Source organism: Bos grunniens, chromosome X (genome assembly GCF_055505025.1).
Source record: "Bos grunniens cultivar Pamir isolate PY7600 chromosome X, Bosgru_T2T1.0, whole genome shotgun sequence".
Classification (NCBI taxonomy): domain Eukaryota; kingdom Metazoa; phylum Chordata; class Mammalia; order Artiodactyla; family Bovidae; genus Bos; species Bos grunniens.
Window position 1 is genome coordinate 125,865,948 of NC_141194.1, and position 21,812 is coordinate 125,887,759.

At 48.0% G+C, this 21,812-nt stretch overlaps 2 protein-coding genes across 2 annotated transcripts in view; both read left to right on the forward strand.

Annotated features, from left to right (window-relative positions):
- The first annotated feature begins 3,151 nt into the window (after nt 1-3,151).
- The window catches only part of LOC147341314 (zinc finger protein 75D-like), a 34,395-nt gene continuing 15,734 nt past the window's right edge, over nt 3,152-21,812 (forward strand). Inside the window, exon 1 of the mRNA XM_086389178.1 lies at nt 3,152-3,729. Coding sequence (XP_086245304.1) covers nt 3,708-3,729 — 22 coding nt within the window. The 5' untranslated portion in view covers nt 3,152-3,707. The remainder of the gene's footprint in view (nt 3,730-21,812) is intronic.
- Nucleotides 3,153-3,389, forward strand: LOC147341315 (small integral membrane protein 10-like protein 2A). Its single transcript, XM_086389181.1, has one exon. The coding sequence runs from the start codon at nt 3,153-3,155 to the stop codon at nt 3,387-3,389; it is 237 nt and encodes a 78-aa protein (XP_086245307.1).

A 21,812-nucleotide genomic window follows, 5' to 3' on the forward strand; every position in this document is an offset into this window, starting at 1 on the left:
AAAATAAACAAATGGGACTTAATTAACCTTAAAAGCTTCTGCACATCAAAGGAAACTATTAGCAAGGTGAAAAGACAGCCTTCAGAATGGGAGAAAATAATAGCAAATGAAGCAACTGACAAACAACTAATCTCAAAAATATACAAGCAACTCCTACAGCTCAACTCCAGAAAAATAAACGACCCAATCAAAAAATGGGCCAAAGAACTAAACAGACATTTCTCCAAAAAAGACATACAGATGTCTAACAAACACATGAAAAGATGCTCAACATCACTCATTATCAGAGAAATGCAAATCAAAACCACTATGAGGTACCATTTCACACCAGTCAGAATGGCTGTGATCCAAAAGTCTACAAATAATAAATGCTGGAGAGGGTGTGGAGAAAAGGGAACCCTCTTACACTGTTGGTGGGAATGCAAACTAGTACAGCCACTATGGAGAACAGTGTGGAGATTCCTTAAAAAACTGGAAATAGAACTGCCTTATGATCCAGCAACCCCACTGCTGGGCATACACACTGAGGAAACCAGAAGGGAAAGAGACACGTGTACCCCAATGTTCATCGCAGCACTGTTTATAATAGCCAAGACATGGAAGCAACCTAGATGTCCATCAGCAGATGAATGGATAAGAAAGCTGTGGTACATATACACAATGGAGTATTACTCAGCCATTAAAAAGAATACATTTGAATCAGTTCTAATGAGGTGGATGAAACTGGAGCCTATTATACAGAGTGAAGTAAGCCAGAAGGAAAAACATAAATACAGTATACTAATGCATATATATGGAATTTAGAAAGATGGTAACAATAACCCGGTGTATGAGACAGCAAAAGAGACACTGATGTATAGAACAGTCTTATGGACTCTGTGGGAGAGGGAGAGGGTGGGAAGATTTGGGAGAATGGCAATGAAACATGTAAAATATCATGTAGGAAATGAGTTGCCAGTCCAGGTTCGATGCACGATGCTGAATGCTTGGGGCTGGTGCACTGGGACCGCCCAGAGGGATGGTATGGGGAAGGAGGAGGGAGGAGGGTTCGGGATGGGGAACACATGTATACCTGTGGCGGATTCATTTTGATATTTGGCAAAACTAATACAATTATGTAAAGTTTAAAAATAAAATAAAATTAGAAAAAAAAATTAAAAAAGTAAAAAAAAAAAAAAATTTCCCAGAAAGTAATTGTTGATCATGAAGCATGTAAAAAAAGATAAAAATAAATAATTGCATTCTGTATATGAAAAGTGAACATGTGGAAACCAAAATTAAGCACACAGTACCATTTACAGCCATTCTAAAGGAAATGAAATAGATGAAACTCTAACAAAATATGTATAGGGTTGCTGAGTAAGTACAAAGAGGTGGCTCAAATCAGTTCTTTTGTGGTGTTGGAATATTTTTGTATCTTGATCATAGTGGTGGTTGCATGAATCCTGACATGGGATAAAATTGCTAGAGCGATACAGGCACACATACACACAAATTAATGCAGGTTAGAAAAATGGAGAAACCCGAATTGGGTCTGTAGTCTAGTCAAGAGTAATATACCAGTGTCAGTTTCCTAGTTTTAATATTATACTGCATCTATAGAAAATGTCATTGGGGAACGTGGGTAAAAGGCACAAGGTCTTTTTTGTGCTATTTGTGCAACTTCTCTGAGTCTATAAATATTTCAAAATAAAATGCTAAAGATAAATGAGATGTGGCCAAGAAGAGGTTTCAGAAATGATTGGAGGGAACGGGCTGCACATGAATGAGGCAGGATCCAGTCTAGGGAAAAAAAAAAAAAGGTTTCTATATAGCTTAAGTCTATATTCATATGGCCCCCTCTTTTTCAAATATTTTTGTTGTATTATACAAGTAATAGTTACAGATACACAAATGGATATACATACATATACACGAAAAACAAAAGGTATATCTTTCTTCCTACTTCCTTAACCAGAGTAAATGATGCTCAATAATGTGACATTTATCTACCCTGATGTTTTTTATGCATTCGTATTCATGCATGGTTATATTGTTGTGATCCAATGACCTAGTGCCTCTTAAACTCTCTCTTCTCCAGGACAACTGCTCAATCAGCGTATATGAATCTGCTGGGTTTCTTAAACATTTCTACAGATGTCACAGAGATATTCAGTATGACTGAACAGGCATTCTGAGAGGAATTAGTAAGGTATTAACTTAGGCCAGCCCTTCTTGTGAAAACTGGGATGAAATCTTCATGAATCAAGTTTTGCAGACGGCTTTTTAAAAGTCCTGACTACAGTGAAGCAAGCACATTTCAATAATTCTGAAAATGTCATGGAGTTTGAATTGGATTTGGTTTGGAAAAAGATTAGATGAAACCACAAAAGGGCTTTAAAACCCAAGAGTAGATAAACAGCAATGAATGAGGGCAAATGTATAGCTGAGAAGACCTTGCGCAGCATCCAGGGCAAAGACAGAAGAGGAGTGCATAGAAATCACCATGGGATGAAAGGTAAGGACAATGGGGGTAAAGGAGCATTCACGAAATACACATGAACGGGGGGGAAAATGAGCATGTAGGTTTGGTGAAATTCCACAGTGCAGAGTTACCAGAAAAAACATGAATTAAAAGTGCAGTGGCTAGCTGGCCAGATTTTCTGCGGAGACAGTGAGGGAAAGGGGATGGTGTAAACGGATAAAGAGCTCCGGGTGGGCCTTCCTTGCAGAATAGCACATTCTGCAAAAGGATCCCAGGAGCGCAGCACTTGACAAAAAAAGCTTTCAGGCCCTCCGGCTCTCTTGGGAGTCCGGGAGGAAGCGGGGCTTCTCGGAGGGGCAGGTACCGGGGGTGGGGCTGAGTCGTTGGCCGCAGCTCTGTGGTACCCGACAAGGGGCAGGGCCATGCTAGGGGCGGAGCTGCGCAGGCGGTCGCCAATGTGCGTGCAGGCGAGGGGGCGGAGCTGTCCCTAGGCAGCTCAGGTGGGGCCTTGGCTGTGGCGGAGGAGTCATCGGGAGCCCAGCCCCTGAGGGGAGACTGAAGGCGGGGCGCGGCGGAACAGGGCGGAGTGGGACGCGACTGCTGTTGGCCAGCGGCTCCAGGCCTCGCGTCCACCTGTCCGCCAGCTCGTGCTGCGGTCGGTCCGCGGGGCCCGCGCCGGCCCGGGTCCATGGCGGCGTCGGGGGCTCTGTCTGCGGCGGCGGCAGCAGCGGCCCTGTCGGGCGTGGCAGTGCGGCTGGCGCGCTCAGCCGCGATCCGCAGCTCGTACGGTGCCTTCTGCAAGGGGCTCACGCGCACGTTGATCACCTTCTTCGACCTGGCCTGGCGTCTGCGCATGAACTTCCCCTATTTCTACATCGTGGCCTCGGTGATGCTCAACGTGCGCCTGCAGGTGAGGATCGAGTGAACGCCCGCTACCACCTCCGCCCGGCCGCGACGGCAGGGGCATCAGCATGAAGGATCACTGGGCCGGGGGCCGCCGGGACGCTCCGGGGAACGAGGAAGGGGCGGATCAGGCCTCGGGGCCCTAGACCTCCGCCGAGGACGCAGCCACCGAGCCCCGGCTCTGGCCAGCCACTTCGCGGCCGGTGACGAACTGCACTGAAACTCTCAAAACGGGCGCTTTGAATCGAACTCGAGAAAATTATCTGAGTGCAGCCGACCTGTTGCCTCACTTTGGCCTAAGGGGGGAGCAGAAGGAAGAAATTCTTCAGTAGGAACATGAATGACTGACCCCGACCGAAAAGGTAGGAGGCCAGAGGTTGGCCTTGCGGGCTGGAGGGAGGTGGTGGCCATGACATCTAGATGTCCAGGCTGCCGGGTGGCTTGGGGAGATGAGGAAGGGACCTGAGGAAACCAGCCTGGAAAGCTGCCTGGCCGAGAGCAGGCAAGGCAGGGTGCATGCAGGCCCTCTGGACTCCCTTGTCATATATCCAAGATGGGGATGAGGGGCAGCTGCCTGGGCATCTCCGAGGGTCAGCCCATCACCTCGGCCCACGGCCCCGGTAGTGTCACCTGAACACAGGGGAATAGAGGGAAATGGCCCTGGAGAGGCCCTGAGAAAGCCCTGGAAGAGAGCAGATGCTGGCCCCCTTGTCCTCCACCCCTCGAGAGGCAGCCTGGATGGATGGTTGTGTTCTTGGCCCAAGCCCAGGTCTGTCTCTTTCTCAGCCCTTCACAAGACTTCCTCCTGGCGGGTCTCTGGGACTGCTCTCTGCCTGCTCCTGCTGTCTCTCTTGCTCCTCTCCACCCTCCAAAGCTTTGCATCAGGGGACAGGGAAGAGTGGGAAAGACGTGTTCCTCCCAGCCCTGCCCCATCTCAGCCACGCTCCCTCCACCTCCTATCAGTGCCCTCCTGGTGCCACAGAATGCACTGCTCCAGTCCTGGACAGCCTCAAGCAGCCCCTGTGTCCCAAAGGATTTGGGAAAGTGGGGGTCTCCTTGAGTGGAGGGCAGCTATCAGGCTGGGATGGGAGAGCAGATGGAGAAGAGGCTTGTAGGGTAGGTGACAGTTGGGGAGACAGGGACGTCTTTGGGTGAGGAGGCAACTCTCAAGTCCCCATGTTTTTCTTGCAAGAACTGGTGTTATAGAAGGTGAACTGCCCCTTTTGTGGTCAAGAGAATCAAATCCCTGCCTGGGGCACCCCTGACCCTAGAGTTGCCTGGGGAGCGCCCGAGAGAAGGGCCTGACCCCTCGAGGAGAGGCAGGGCCTTCCAGGTGGAGAGCCCACGGGGAGGGGTGGCCTGGTGATCCAGTACTGGCATGAGGGAGGAAGGATGGAGCTAGAGACACTCTGGCGGAGCTCTGTTCTCCCCACCTGCTGAGCTCTGGGAAGGGAGACATTTGCCCTTGTCACATAGATCAGAAGTGGGGAGCTGAACCTGCCTCTGGGCCTGAATTCCCCACGTGCCCCCCAGTCTCTGGGAGACCTGGCACAGTGGGATGGGGGAAGGGAGCACAGGCTCCCAAGGGACCTAGAGAGAAAGGCCCGTGGCAGGGAAGGTGGGGTGTGTGGCAAGTCACAGGGAAGAACCAGGGGACAGTCTAAGCTGAGATGGTCACAGGAGAGATGAGTCCCAGAACCCCCTGGGGAGCAAGGTCCTCACACACAGTCAGGCCTCCCCACCCCAACCCAAGCCCCACCCAAGGCTTAACCAGGGGTTCCTTGGTGTTGAGTGGCACAGGCCTCTCAGTTTGGGTGGGGGTGTTGGCTGGCTCCTGGGGCCGAGTGTTACAGGAGGGAAGGGATACAAGTGGGTGGGGTGGAGCTGAGACCCACACATGACCCCATGTCTCTGTCTCCAGGCTGCCCCTCCTGCTAGGATCACACAGGAGCATCTGCTCTGGATGGGCCTGCAGCGGTCCTGGCTGTGCTGCTGACTGGTGCACCAGGAGCGGCACTGAGGGGAGCCGGGAGAGGCCCTGGCCCTCACCCCCATCCCACATCCACATCTGCCCCCTCACTGATTGCTTGCGGTCCTGGTCCTCAGTTCCTGGGACTAAGAACCACAGCAGCCTGGTTGCCCCTGGGACAGAGGGGCTGAGCCTCACACCATGTGCCCTTCTCAGCCACCCAGGGCCCAGCTGAGGAGCTCTGCCTGCCTCACCCCGAGGCCTGAGGCTGCACCCGGGCTACCACGTGCCCCCCGCAGATTCCCACAGATGGAAGGGCGCTGATGGCTTCCTCCCTTGTGCCAAGTCGCCTGGAAACCCCTGGTCCTGGTGGCCCCTCCTCCACCCCAACTGTGTCCCTCCAGGACCACTTCCGGGAGACTGCCAGCCTTTGGACTGCATCCCTGGAGTTCTGAGAGACTGTGACATGGGCTGCAGGGGAGGAGAGGAGCGGAGGACCAGGGGCCTCCTTGGGGCTGATGCGTAAATGTGCCCTTTTCAAGTTTGGATCTCACGCTCTGGGTGACTGGATCCCCAGCCGCAGCTTCTTCCTGGGCCAGCCTGAGAGGACCTGAGGAGGGCACTAGGGAGGGTCTTTACTTAATATGTGCGTGCCTGTGTGTGAATGTGTGTGTGAGTGTGCATGTTGAGTGCATGTGTGAGTGTGGGATGTGTGTGGGCATGTATGTGCGAGTATGTATGCACATGCATGAGGGCTTCAGTGTGTGAGTGTGTGAGGGGGGTGTGTGGATGAGTGTGTGGGTATGAGTACAGATGCATGAATGCACAGATGTTTGTGTGTGAATGTGCGGATGTGAGTGTGTATGTGTGTGAATACACGTGTCAGTGTGCATTTGTGAATGGGTGTGTGTCTGTGCACAAGTGTGTGATTGCTTGTGCACACACAAGTGACTATGTGCTGCAGAGGGTGCAGAGCTGTTTAGCTGGTGTGCAGTGCAGGACAGGCTCCCTGTCCTTCCCAGGCTCGTGGCTCTGTTGGAGCTGCCTGGGCCCTGGGAGGCTGCTTCCCAAAGTGGAGAAAGTATGTTGGAGATTCAGGGGCCCCGGGATCAGAGACCCCTCGTCACCTGCAGAGAATCCCCGCTTCTTGTGGGGCTCTGGCTGGGGCTGTCCGCCCCCAAAGATGTTGGCCGTGGGAGGGGCGGGGACACGTCCTCAGCACGTGCTCCTGCCACTGCTCTTCTTACCGTTTTGATCTTGAGTCCTTTGCTGCTTCTGCTGTCCCGCCTCTTCCTCATCTCCCGACTGGGCCCCTGCTGCTCTCTTTGCACTTTATTTGCAGTCTGTTTTTCAGGCAGTGGAGCTTACACACAATCACTGACTTGAATAAGACCACTGCTCCTTTTCTGTGTGTGATGAACTCTGCACCAGTCAGCGCAGTCTGGTCAGAGAAATGTTCTTGTTTCCAGTGTTGTCAAATCTTGTGTCTGTCTAAGTTAATAAAAAATATTCTTTGAATTGAATAAAATAAAAACTGGAGGCCTCTTGTTTCTGGTGTGGTGCCCCCTTGGAGGAGAGGGGCTAGGGGTGAGCTCACCCTACTCTGGTGGCCAGAAGCTGGAGCAGGGGAGCATCCTGAGGGCTATAAGTGGGTGGGGTCATGGCAGGGATGGTGGCCTGTTCAGAAGATGCTCTGAGACAGGACTTGACTTGGAGCGCTGCTCCCATGATGAGAAGTCAGCAGCACAGGCCTGGCCTAAGATGAAGCGACTGTCCCAGTTTGTCCCATTCACAAACTATTTGAATAACCAGACAGCTAAGCGTTTTCTTTATTTTAAAGCCTGGTGTTAGAAAGCACTTATTTCAGTTGAACCCCAAGGATGGGCTGGGGTAGATGAGGTGAAATGGACCGTCTGCAGATCACTTTGTGTCACCCGGAGGCCCCTCTGCAGCAGCAGGTGGCAGGGACCCATCGCTTACCTGGCAGCCAGGTTGGTGCTCGTTTTGAAGAAGATCAACGTTGGGGACCAGAGACCAGCTTCCCTTCCCTCCACCTTAGACTCAAGCTGTCCCATCACAGGGCCTGGGGTGGGGACTCCGAGACTGCTGCAGAGGGAGCCGGGGTGGTGGTCAGAGGCTGGGGGAGGGAGGCCTGCAGAGAAGCACAGCACCCCCCTCAGAGGAAGGAAGGTAGGGCCCTCTTCTGCCCACAGAAACAGAAACGTCAGGTCGTGGGGTGGCTGAGACCTGTGCTTAAGCAGAGTCCCACGACAGGACCAAGGCTCTGAGCTACTGGCAGATCTTAAGGCCTGGCCCTGACATTCCCCGAGGGTCCTGTCACCCCACTGGAGGGACTCATTCTCTGCTCCACATCCACCCTGTCTGTCTCCTGACTCTGCCCACCCTTAGACCAGGATCCAGCTCAGACCCCACCTCCACGCCTGCATTCACCTACCCAGGCAGGGAGGAAGAGCACACAGCCTCCCCAGCCCTTATCTGGGCACCCTCGGCGCCCCCAAGAGATGATTGTCTGCTCTCCCTCCTTAGCTTCAGCCTCTGGTCTCAGCCAGACCTCTCCTGCTGTGTCTTTCCTGCCACCTCCTGCTCTGCTCCTTCACTTCCACCACCCTGAGCTAAGGGCTGACTCAGCATCTGGGCCCAGGCACAGCCTGTGGCTTCTGGTCCAGTGTTCTCGCTGCCTCTGGGTCTCCTTCTTGGCACCCATGATTGTCCTGGGCCTGAGGCTGCTTCTGAGCCTGCACCCTGCACCCCGTCCAGCTCTCAGCTCCCTGCACCCACTTGCCCAGCCCCTCCAGGGAGGCCCATTCCAGCCCTTCTGCTGCCCCCCACACCCAATCAGGCAGGAGGAAGATGCCCAGACAGTGCCTACCCATGAAAGCCAGCACGGTGGGGCTTCCCCTCTGGCCAGAGCACCTCCTGGGGCCTATGACGGACTTTCCCAACCTCCACAAACAGTAGGCCTCCATGGGCCACAGCTCCCCACCAAGGCACTGGGTATCCCCCCCAACCCTGTGCACTCAGAGACAATCTCACTCCCCACTGCCCCGCTGACAGTGGCAGAAGCTCCTGATTATCTTGAGGCTGTGTTCCGCCTCAGCACTGGGAACCAGGCTGAACCTGGGAGCCTCTGCCTCTTCTGCAGAGCAGTCCCCAAGGCTACCTCAGGCCAGCTTCTCCCTTGCCTGGTCACCAAGCCCTTCTCGAGGCTTCCCTCAGTGGCTGCCATGACAGCCCTCCCTCTCTGTGGCCACCACAGTGTCCATCTGCAGCAACCGCCACTGCTCATCCACCCACAACACCCCTTACCCAGAAATCCGAGGTCTCCTCAGGAATCCCTCCTTCCCCTGCCTCCCACACCCCAATTTATGCCACACATCCCCTGTAGCTCATTAACATTCACCCTGATAATGGGGTCACAGTGGCACCCAGAGGGCCTCAGGGAAGGCGATTCTTCAGAGACCCTCAGCCGCTCATTTGGCAAGACATATTTCCTGGGCTCCTCTCCATGCCCGACCCCAAAGTAGGCCCTGAGCACTGAACCCATGGACCAGACAGAGGAGCCCACACAGACCATGTGAGAGCATAATAGGTGCAGGGCTCATGGGAGGGTTCAGTCAGGAGGAATGCGACCCCTCGTGTACCCAGGAAGTAATCTGGGGTGTCGTTGCTATGGCCAGCTCCAGGTCCAAGGTTAACTCAGAGCAGCCTGGCCACCCAGACCAGCAGAGCCATAGGTGACTTTCCCAGTTCCCAGAGACTGGCAGCCAAAGATTGCATTTTTACATGGTGTAGATTAAAAAGAAATGTCAGGACACATGTGGCAGGAATTCCAATGAATGCCCCAGACACAACTGGAAGGTAATTCCATCGATGTTCTCGAGGCAATTGTTCTGGAAAGTCTTATCGAAAGTTGTTTCCAGGTGAATACCACGGCAGATCGGAGCACTTTTTAAAGCATTTTTTATTCAGATGTTGTGCACATCCTTAACCCAGACCCTGTGGAGTGTTCTCCATCCTGCTTTTCCTACCTCTCTCTACAACAGGGTTTTGCACCCAGGAGTACAGAGGGCAAAGCCCCAGCCCAGGAATGAAAGGCCAGTGGGTTCCAGCTCCACAGATCACCAGCTCTGGGCATGTGGGCATGGCACCGTGCCTCGCTGCACCCGTTTCCTGGCCTACACGCACAGTAGTGCAGGCCCCAGGGAAGCAACTTCTCAGTTCTCTTTGATGTTTTGAGACCAGTAGACTATTTTCTCTATGTTTCTGTTTTCTCATTTTCTATGACTTCATGATGATGGCAACTCTCCATGTACATGCCACCTGCGAAATACTGCAGTTTGACTTTGCCTTGCCGGGCGCCCTTTCTGCAAGGTCAAATTTAACAGAAAGCCAGTCTCTGTCTCCCTGGGAATCCCAGTCATATGGCTAAAGCAGAGGCTCTACAACCTCATCTTGACACCCATTCCTCCCACTCCCTTTCTGTGCCCCAAGACCTCTCTTCTCATCCACTTAGCATCTATGTCTTTTTTTTAGAAATGTCTGTTCAGCTTTTCTGCCCATTTTTTTCATTTTCTTATATTGAGTTTCCTGATTTGTTTGTATATTTTGGAAATTAAACCCTTGATAAATTAGGAGTATGGTATTAACGTATACACACTGCTGCTGCTGCTAAGTCGCTTCAGTCGTGTCCGACTCTGTGCGACCCCATAGATGGCAGCCCACCAGGCCCCGCCGTCCCTGGGATTCTCTAGGCAAGAACACTGGAGTGGGTTGCCATTTCCTTCTCCAATGCATGACAGTGAAAAGTGAAAGTGAAGTCGCTCAGTCGTGTCCGACTCTTTCTGACCCCATGGACTGCACCGTACTAGGCTCCTCCGTCCATGGGATTTTCCAGGCAAGAGTACTGGAGTGGGGTGCCATCGCCTTCTCCCGCATACACACTACTATATATAAAATAAACAAGGACTTACTGTAAAGCATAGGGAACGATATTCACTATTTTCTAATAACTCAGAAAAATTTTAAAAAGAATATACATATATAAAACCGAATCACTTTGCTGAGCTCCTAAAACTAACACAATATTGTATATCAGCTGTACTTCAATTTAAAAAACACAGCTGACTGCATATGCATGACTGCTTCTGTCAATGAAGTTCTTGGTCACACAATACCCACAGGGTTTTCCGATATAGTTCAAGGTATCCACCAGCTCTGGCCAGCCTTGGACTGGAGCATGGAGCCTTCACCAAGTTTTGGCAGAATTTGCTTTCTGTAATGAACAAACCGTGAGGACGAGATATACAGGTTTTCAAGTTATAGGAGGTGCAAGATCTTGAGCAAATAAGAATCTATGAACTGACTATGTGCTTCAGATTTCTATGCACACCACAAGATTTGCAAATACATCTGGGATGCAGGGTACCGCCTTAAGTCACCAGGGACTTTTCAGAACACCAGCAGTACTGGAAATTGTCATTACCTCTTATACACCAGGCACGTGGTGCTTGGAGCAGACTTGGGAGGGGAAACTAGCTGGGTTCGAACCCAGACTCTTGACTGGAGTCACTTTGGCCAGGTCCTTCAGACTCTCTGGGCTTCCCTGGTTGGCTGAGTGGTAAAGAATCTGCTTGAAACCCGCTTGAGAGGTGGGTTCGATCCCTGGGTCAGGAAAATCCCCTGGAGAAGGGAATGGCAACCCACTCCAGCATTCTTGCCTGGAGAATTTCAAGGACAGAGGAGCCTGGCAGGCTATGGTCCATGGGGGTCATAAAGGGTAAGACAGGACTGAGCGACTGAGCACATTCAGATTCTCTGTCGTTCACTTCATCTGCGAGATGGTGATAATTCCATGGTTCTCTGAGGAACATGTGAACCAGTACACATCAATCACTGAACACTGAGCACGGTGACTGACTCATGGAAGTGGTCTGTACACAAGACCCCATCTTTGTTATGATCAGCTCGATTCACAGCTGGTGAGAAGAGCTGCTCAGTCTCAGGACATCAAAAGACAAGCTGCTCTTGCTGAAGCTGGGGAGGGGCTGGTGACTAGAGTCCTGCCTCTGGCCTCCACACCAGCAGTGAGAGCCCTTGAGCCACTTCTGTAGTGGACGCTTGCCTGCTAGGCAAAGTGTGGTCCAGGGACCAGCAGCATCAGTATCACCTGGGAACTTGTCACTCTGAGGCCTCCACCACAGGCCTATTGAATTAGGACTTACACTTTCATAATAACTGGTGATTCCAGTGCACATTAGAGTTTGAAAATCACTACTCCCTGATATCTTGAGAGTCGAGAGGTTGACATAAGTAAACTGTAGTTTAAATGAACTGAAAAAGGACTTACAGTGATGTACCCAAAACCACAAAACTAATGGGTGGCAGAGCCAAGATTAGCATCCAGGTCTCCTGACTTTCAGCTCAGGCTTTTCTGCACGATTCTGATCAGTTGCACCCTGTGGCAGATTCCCCTCTGGTCCCAGGGGACAAGTTCATGTCTTGTTTCTGCAACCAAGCCCCTGTCATATGTCCTTGCATCTAAATCCATGACTTGTGAGACTTCCTTGGTTATCCAGCAGTTAAGATTTCACCTTCCAGTGCTCCCTTGATGGTTCAGTGGTTGAGAATTATCCTGCCAGTTCACTGCACAAGGCTTCCATCTCTGGTCCAGGAAGATCCCACTTGCCACAGAGCAACGAAGCCAGGTAGCCACAACCGTGGAAGCCTTCTGGCCCTAGAGCCTGTGCTTCGAAACAAGAGAAGCCACGGCAATGAAAAGCCCACGTACTGAAACCAAGAGTAGCCCTGGCTCGCTGTAGCCAGAGAAAAGACCCAGCACAGCCAAAATAAATAACTTAGGAACCGCAATGGCACCCCACACCAGTACTCTTGCCTGGAAAATCCCATGGACGGAGGAGCCTGGTAGGCTGCAGTCCATGGGGTCGCTAAGAGTCGGACACGACTGAGCGACTTCACTTTCACTTTTCACTGTCATGCATTGGAGGAGGAAATGGCAACCCACTCCAGTGTTCTTGCCTAGAGAATCCCAGGGACGGCGGGGCCTGGTGGGCTGCCATCTATGGGGTCGCACAGAGTCGGACACGACTGAAGCGACTTAGCAGCAACAGCAGCAGCAGCAGCAGCAGCAGGAACCGATTACATTCTTCCGATTTCTGAATGGAGCATCGCCACCTGCTGGTTGATCCCTTGAACTACATCAGAAAGCCCTAAAGGTGTTGTGTTGCCAAGGCCTTCAGCGACAGGGACAGTCATCCGTGCACAGCCAGTTTTGATAAGGGCAAGATAAGAAAGAGAAGAGAGGCCTTGGGACACACGAAGGGAGTGGGAGGAATATATGTCAACGTGAGTGTGCAGAGCCTCCTATAACTCGAAAACCCAGTGGAGTTGCGCCATCTACTGGTGGATTCTTTGAATTATATCAGAAAACCAGGGGGTGTTGTGTTGGCAATTCACATCACATCAATCAGTGGACACTGAGCACAGTGGGTGACACGCAGAAGTGGTCTATCCATGAGCACCCACCCATCTTCGTTAGTGATCAGCTTGATTCTGAGCTGGTCAGAAGAGCTGCTTAGTCTCAGGACGTCAAAACGCAGCACCACGTCAGGGTCAAGGGCATAAACTCTATTTAGACACAGCAGCTCTACCACTTAACCAGGGCAGGCCACTCGGCCTTTCTGAGCCGCAGCTTCGTGACTGGTCAAATTGGTGTGGGTAGCACCCACCTGGCGACAGTCGTGGGTCCAGTGCGGCCGCGAGCATGGGTAAGGGCCTGGCTCGTCCTGGGACGGGTTCGGTGGGCGGCAACTTCTGTGTGAACCCGGCTGCGGGGGCGCCTCCACTGCACACCATCCGGAAACAACTCACTCCTTCCGCCTCATCTGTAGCTCCTTCACCCAGGTCTCATCTGCTTGCCCTCAGCTGCACAGAGTGGGTAGCCGAGATCCAAAGGAAGAAAAAAGAACACAGGAAATGGAAGGGATTCTATTCATCAACCTTCCCTGGATTTGGGAAAGACAAAGCCACCCTGCGACTTTCAGGGTGTACTACAGCTGAAACCCCCTCACAGCCTCCCCCTGCTGTCTCTTTGGTCTACCTGAACCTTTGGTCTCCCGCAGCCACAGGAGCAAGCCAGTTGGTACTACTGCCTCTCCTCCTGGCTTCAGGGAGTGGGGCCGCTGGGAGGGCAGCTGAAGGCTGAGAGCTCCACTAGATTCCTGCCCTCCCTCGGTTCTGCCCTCTGCCTCCACCAATCCCTATCTATGCTTTTCCATCACCTGTGTGCTCCATGCAGCATACGGATTTGCTCAGCCTTTTATGCCACAGAGGACTTAAACCTGCAAAGTCAGCCACATTGTTTTCCTCTGGAAGATTTATGGAACTGTAGACAATTATTTTTCACCTGTGGCTTCTGAGGTCCCCAGTTAAAATACATCTGTTCTGGTATCACTTTCCCTCAAGAATACTTTCTGCTTTCTAATTCGTGTTGGTATTTTACCCTGACCATTATAGTTCCCACTGTAGTTCTGATTGGCATTCTAGCTTGTAGATCAGTCTCTGGTGAGTATATCTTAATTTTTGACTCTTGCAAAAATGAGTTCATTACCCTGCAATATCAAGAACCAACCCTTAGTGGTAACCAAGTAGATTCTCATCAGAGATCTAGCTGCTTTTGGCACACACAACTGTTCATAGTCAAACTGTTCCAAGTTGAATTTGTCTTTTCTAAAAACCCAAAATACCCTTCTTTTCTTTTTCAGTTCCCTATCTTGTGTGGTGTCACCACCATCCACTCCAAAATCAGGAGTCGTCTCTTTACTGGCTGTGTCCTTCTCCCTCATGCATCCAGTTAGTAAGACTCCACTTCCTGTTGTTTCTTGAATCCATCCCCCATCAGCCTTGCTTTGGTTTAGATACAACTTATGTTGCTGTTGACTCTCTACAAGTTTCCTGTCACTGTCTACCCATTCCCAGGTTTTCAGCCCCACCCCAACCAATGCCAAGTTCACCCTCCTTCTCCTAGATAATGTGGTTCATAAATATAGCCCTTCCATTCTTCTCTCAATATCTTTCAACAAATCCCAAAGTTTAGGATGAAACTACATCTCCAGAGTACCTCTGACCCCGTCTCACTGAGGCACATTGTGCACTGTGAGGTTTGTTTTCTTGCTCTCCAGAGACTAATGAGCTAAAAGAGCACTTCATGTGCACCAGGGCCTGCACTTGTAGCTTCTCGCCAAACAGATTGCATTTCACAAACTTCATGACAATGATCAAAACACATGGAAGTTGAAAAATAATACAGAGATACTGCATGTTCTCATCATCTATGAGCAATAAGTATCAACCCATACGCAATCAGAATCGATCTCTGCCCCATTCTCTTTCCTGCTGCTGCTGCTAAGTCACTTCAGTCCTGTCCGACTCTGTGTGACCCCACAGACAGCAGCCCACCAGGCTCCCCCGTCCCTGGGATTCTCCAGGCAAGAACACTGGAGTGGGTTGCCATTTCCTTCTCCAATGCAGGAAAGTGAAAAGTGAAAGTGAAGTCGCTCAGTTGTGCCTGACCCTCAGCGACCCCATGGACTGCAGCCTACCAGGCTCCTGCGCCCATGGGATTTTCCAGGCAAGAACACCGGAGCGGGGTGCGTTTGCCTTCTCCGTCTCTTTCCTACCACCATGCAATTAATTCAAAATCAACCCTATATGAGTACGTACAGGAAATTGCTTTCAAAGGTGAACTGGAAGGCCTTATGAATAACACTAAATAAGCAATTTTTGGATCTGTTGTATTCCTCCATTTTATTGGCTTGTGAGATAATTCAGACATCCCCGATGCAGGAATAATGTTTTCAGTTTCTAGGTCCATGAACAATACACAGCCTTATAGGAAAAGAAACTTTTGCAGGTGACTCCAGCCGATGCAAGTGAGTGTACTAGGCCATGTGGTGTGGTGCGTGATGGTGCTGTAGGGCATATCAGGTGGCTGTAAGAAGCCTATGTCAAGCCAATAGATGAGAGTCTTCCTGGCACATACTAGAGGAACTGCATGCTCTCTTCATCTTTTCATTGCCTCCCTGATACTAGATGACTAAATGCCCCACTGTGAGATACCAAGTCTCTCAAGCTGTCCTGCATAACTGGTGATTTCTGAGGCTTAACAATTCATTAAGGAAAGAAAGAGAGTAGGTGAATAAATAGATCCCTATGAGAAATTATCCTTTGGGCCACAACACAAAGGCCACACATACATATTTGAGGACTATAAGAATGTTTAAGGAAATCTCCTGACCCTGCTAAGGTAAGGCAGGATTAGAGTGATTGGTATGCTCCTATGCATGGTCACAGAAGAAGTCGGGAGGTTCTGACACCAAAATCAAAGGAACAAAAGCAAAACATAAGCAAGCAGGGCTATATTAAACTGAAAGACCTCTGCCCAGCAAAGGAAACCATCAATGAAATGAAAAGGCAACTATTAAATGGGTCAAAATACTTGCATGTCATATATCTGATAAGGGGCTAATATTAAAAAAATATATATATGGGAACTTCCCTGGTGGCTCAGATGGTAAAGAATCTGCCTGCAACTCAGGAGACCCAGATTTGACCCCTGGGTAGGGAAGATCACCTGAAGGAAGAAATAGAATATGTAAAAACCTCATACAACTCAAGAGCAGAAAAGTGAATAGTGCCATTAAAACTGGGCGGAGGATCCGAATAGAAATTTTCCCAAAGACATACAGATGACCAGTGTTACTCACTCACTTGTGTCTGACTCTTTGCAGACTCCATGGACTGTAGCTGGCCAGGCTTCTCTGTCCACGGACTTCTCCAGGCAAGCATACTGGAGTGGGTTGCTATTCCCTTCTCCAGCGGATCTTCCCATCCTAAGGATCAAACCCAGGTCTCTCACATCGCAAGCAGATTCTTTACTTCTGAGCCACCAGGGAAGCCCAGATGGCCAACAGGTACATTAAAAGATGCTCTCACCACTATTATTCAACATAGTTTTGGAAGTCCTAGCTACAGCAATCAGAGAAGAAAAAGAAATAAAAGGAATCCAGACTGGAAAAGAAGTAAAGCTCTCACTGTGTGCAGATGACATAATACTATACATAGAAAACCCTAAAGATACTATCAGAAAATTACTAGAGATAATCCGTGAACTTAGCAATGTTGCAGGATACAAAATCAATACACAGAAATCACTTGCATCCCTATACACTAACAATGAAAAAGCAGGAAAAGAAATTAAGGAATCAATCCTATTGACCATTGCAACAAAAAGAATAAAATATATAGGAATAAACCTACCCAAGGAGACAAAAGAACTGTATCCTGTATACAGAAAATTACAAGACACTGATGAAAGATTAAAAAAACAGGTAGAGAGATATTCCATGTTCCTGGGTAGAAAGAATCAATATTGTGAAAATGACTATACTACCAGATGCAATATACAGATTCAATGTGATCCCTATCGAATTACCAATGGCATTTTTCACAGAACTAGAACAAAAATTTCACAATTCATTTGGAAACACAAAAGACCCCGAGTAGCCAAAGCAGTCTTGAGAAAGAAGAATGGAGCTGGAGGAATCACCCTTCCTGACTTCAGATAATACTACAAAGCTACAGTCATCAAGACAGCATGGTACTGGCACAAAAACAGAAATATAGACCAATGGAAAAAGATCCAGAAATAAATTTATGCATCTATCCATACCTTATTTTTGACAAAGCAGGTAAGAATATACAATGGGGCAAAGATAGCCTCTTCAATAAGTGGTGCTGGGAAAACTGGACAGCTACATGTACAGAATGAAATTAGAACACTTCCTAACACCACACACAAAGATAAACTCAAAAAGGATTAAAGACATACATGTAAGACCAGAAACTATAAAACTCTTAGAGGAAAACACAGGCAGAACACTTGATGACATAAATCAAAGCAAGATCCTCTATGATCCACCTCCTAGAGTAATAGAAAAACAAGAGTAAACAAGTGGGACCTAATTAAACTTAAAAGCATTTGCACAGCAAAGGAAACTATAAACAAGGTGAAAAGACACCCTCAGAATGGGAGAAAATAATAGCAAATGAAACAACTGACAGAGGATTAATTTGCAAAATATATAAGCAGCTCATACAACTCAATACCAGAAAAACAAACAACCCAATCAAAAAGTGGGGAGAAGACCTAAACAGACATTTCTCCAAAGACATACAGATGGCTAACAAGTACATGAGAAGATGCTCAACATCCCTTAGTATTAGAGAAATGCAAGTCAAAACTACAATGAGATATCACCTCACACCAGTCAGAATGGCCCTCATCAAAAAGTCTACAAACAATAAATGTGGAGAAAAAGGAACGCTCCTGTGCTGTTGGTGGGAATGTAAATTGATACAGCCACTATGGAAGATGGTATGGAGATTACTTTAAAAACCAGGAATAAAACCACCGTATGACCAAGCAATCCCACTCAGAGGCATATACCCTGAGGAAACCAAAATTGAAAAAGACACATGTACTCCACTGTTCATTGCAGCACTATTTACAATAGCTAGAACATGGAAGCAACCTAGATGTCCATTGTCAGATGAATGGATAAAGAAGTTGTGGTACATATACACAATGGAATATTATTCAGCCATAAAAGGAATGCATTTGAGTCCCTTCTAATGAGGTGGATGAAACTAGAGCCTATCAGAGTGAAGTAAGTAGAAAGAGAAAAATAAATGTCGTACACTAATGCATATATCAAGAAGGTCAAGGTCAAGAAGCAACAGTTAGAACTGTACATGGAACAATAGACTGGATCCAAAGCAGGAAAGGAGCATGTCAAGGCTGTATATTGTCACCCTGCTTATTTAACTTCTATGCAGAGCACATCATGAGAAATGCCAGGCTGGATGAAGCACAAGCTGGAGTCAAGATTGCCGGGAGAAATCTCAATAACCTCAGATATGCAGATGACACCACCTTTATGGCGGAGAGCGAGGAAGAACTAAAGAGCCTCTTGGTAAAAGTGAAAGAGGAGAAAGAAAAAGCTGGCTTAAAACTCAACATTCAGGAAACTAAGCTCATGGCATCTGGTCCCATCACTTCGTGGCAAATAGATGGGGAAACAATGGACACAGTGACAGTATTTATTTTCTTGGGCTCCAAAATCACTGCAGATGGTGATTGCAGCCATGAAGTTAAAAGACGCTTGCTCCATGGAAGAAAAGCTATGACCAACCTAGACAGCATGTTAAAAATCAGAGACATTACTTTCCCAACAAAGGTCCATCTAGTCAAAGCTATGGTTTTTCCAGTAGTCATGTATGGATGTGAGAGTAGGACTATAAAGAAAGCTGAGTGCTGAAGAATTGATGCTTTTGAACTGTGGTGTTGGAGGAGACTCTTCAGAGTCTCTTGGACTGGAAGGAGTTCTAACCAGTTAATCCTAAAGGAAGTCAGTCATGAATATTCACTGACTGATGCTGATGCTGAAACTCCAATACTTTGGCCACCCAATGCAAAGAACTGACTCATTGGAAAATACCCTGATGCTGGGAAAGATTGAAGGCAGGAGAAGAAGGGGATGACAGAGGATGAGATGGTTGGATGGCATCACCAACTCAATGGACATGAATTTGAGTAAACTCCGGGAGTTGGTGATGGACAGGGAAGCCTGGCATGCTGCAGTCTATGGGATGGGAAACAGTCGGACACGACTGAGTGATTGAACTGAATGCATATACCTGAAATCTAGAATGATGGTAACAAAGAATTTATTTGCAGGACAGCAGTGGAGAAACAGACATAGAGAACAGACTAATGGACACAGGGAGAGGGGAGAAGAGGGTGAAATGTATGGAGAGAGTAACATGGAAACTTAAATTACCATATGTAAAATAGATAGGCAATGGGAATTTGCTGTATGTTTCAGGGAAATCAAACAGGGTCTCTGTTTGAGACCCACAACCTAGAGTACAGGGATGGGATGGGGAGGGAGATAGGAGGGAGGTTCAAGAAGTAGGGGACATATATATACCTATGGCTGATTCATTTTGAGGTTTGACAGAAAACAACAAAATTCTGGAAAGCAATTATCTTTTAATTAAAAAATAAATAGAAAAAAAAAGATGCACTATGCTCTTAACCATCAGGGAAATGCAAATCAAAATGATAATGTGATATCACGTCACACTTGTTAGAATGGCCATTATGAAAAAGATGAGCTATAACAAGTATTGACAAAAATGTGAAGAAATATGAATCTTCCTACACCACTGGCGGAAATGTAATTCCGCCACTATGGAAAACAATATGGATGTTCCTCAGAAACAAACAAACAAAAAAATAGAGCTACCATATGATCCAGCAATTCCACTCCTGGGTACGTATCACAAAAGGAAAAGAAAAATGCTAGCTTGAAAAGATACATGCAAGCCCTTTCCCAAGTGTTTTGGAGGAGACAAACCCAGCTGGCAGAAGCATTTGTAAAATGCTTATGTTTTTCAGTAAGATATGTATGTTGAAAAAGCTCCCACTTGTAGATGTTATTATTTGTGATGACTACAAGCATGATTGATGAAGATATGGCTCTGGGTGTGCATCACACCAGGTACCGAGTGGGACTCTGGGCTCCGTAATCTGGGCATTGATGAGAGGTGGTGGGTGGCAGGGGGAGGGGTCTCCAGGCCGGAAGTGAAGTTCTCCCCTGGTTAAGGTAAGAAAGGTGGTAGGTAATCTGACACCTTCCTATGTGAAGTGATCCTTTTGCCTACCACATGAGAGCCACAATACATGTTCAGATATTGTGGGGGTGTTGGGCAGTTCCTGGTAGAGTGAGGCAAAGTTAGGGTGACCAGCACGGTTCTGCAGAACATCAGTGCAGAAGTCACAGGGAACAAAACTGGAACCAGTGAGCATTCAGTTCTGTCTGGGTAAGATGGTAATTGATGTGAATGGTAAGTCTCATAAGGATGTACCCTCTCCCCACTGCAGCCACTGTAATAGCCCCCATACAGATCTTATGATGTCACCAAACTGATGTTGCTCCTACTTGGAATGTTTCCCTTGACGCCGGAGCAAAGAGGAGGCCCATATACTTGCTCTTAGGCACTAAAAAGGCATTCCAACAGGGGTCTTCACCTAGTTCCCAATTGAGCCCCCCTTCTGGTAAGCTTTCACTAGTGGTAAAGAACCCGTCTGCCAATGCAGGAGATGTAAGAGACATGGGTTCCATCCCTGGGTCAAGAAGATCCCCTGGAAGAGGACATGGTAACCCACTCCAGTATTCTTCCATCCACCTATAAAGTTGTTTGCTGCTCAGGATCGCATCTTGATTCCTGATTCCTTGGGTGACTCAAAGTTGAAGTGTTTAGAGGAAATAAAATCCTTTTTACACAGATTTTACAAAGTTTCTCTTTTTCACTTAGTGTTTCAAACATATTAGCCAAAACATAAGTATGAAAGGGATCTGGGCATTATGGATTTAAATTATAAGTAAACTATAAACTTTAATTATGCAGAGGTTTATAACGGAAAACCGTTTTAAATGGGTTTAAATTATGCAGAGTTTTATAACGGAAAAACGTTTTAAAACGGATCAATGTATGCTTAAACCACTGATCATATTAATAATATGTAATGAAATTTAAGTGAATTACAACCTGTCTTCCTGGAGTCTCTAGTCATTTAAACTTTTTTTTTTCTTTTCTTTGAAGCATATAAGCCGTAGTAGGTTATAAGGAGAACTGAAGAGATCATTATCCTTATTTCCATATTCATTCTAAATGGCTAACTGTATAATCTAATTTCTATTGAAGACAATTATAAGGAATAACTTCGAGCAGATTAATATTAAATTTCACATGGTTTACAAATCTCACTATTTAAAAAAGAGGAAAAAGAAAATGCCTTTATCTGACCATCCTCACTGGTGAGTGACCCAGCTGAAAGGTAAGCCTGGAATTATCCAGAAGCAACAATGCTCTGACTTTTCTTCCATTGTCATAAAACATTAGGTTGAAAATGCCTGACCTCAGGAACACAGATTTGAAAGAATCATTCTGAAAACGACTCCTTGGTGAAGCAAACATGTTTACTAGTTTTACAATCACAGATAATGCACGGTGTCCTCTCACACTTTAGGGCAGCTTTGCTCTGCAAATAAGGATTAACCTTATCTTCTGAGTGTAATCTTAGTTTGCATGTGAAAAGGCGGACAGGCACTCCTTGTTTATTTTCCTCCTTGGCATGTAGATCTCTGGTATCCTTGCCACAGGAGTTTCTCACACTGATTTTTCACACTGACGTCAGTTTCATCTCCACTGTACAACTGAGCTACACATACTTTCTCCTTCTCGATTCTTATAGATAACTTTTGTCCAAATGGCTCTCCTGCTGATAAGTCGCTTGAGTCGTGTCCGACTCTG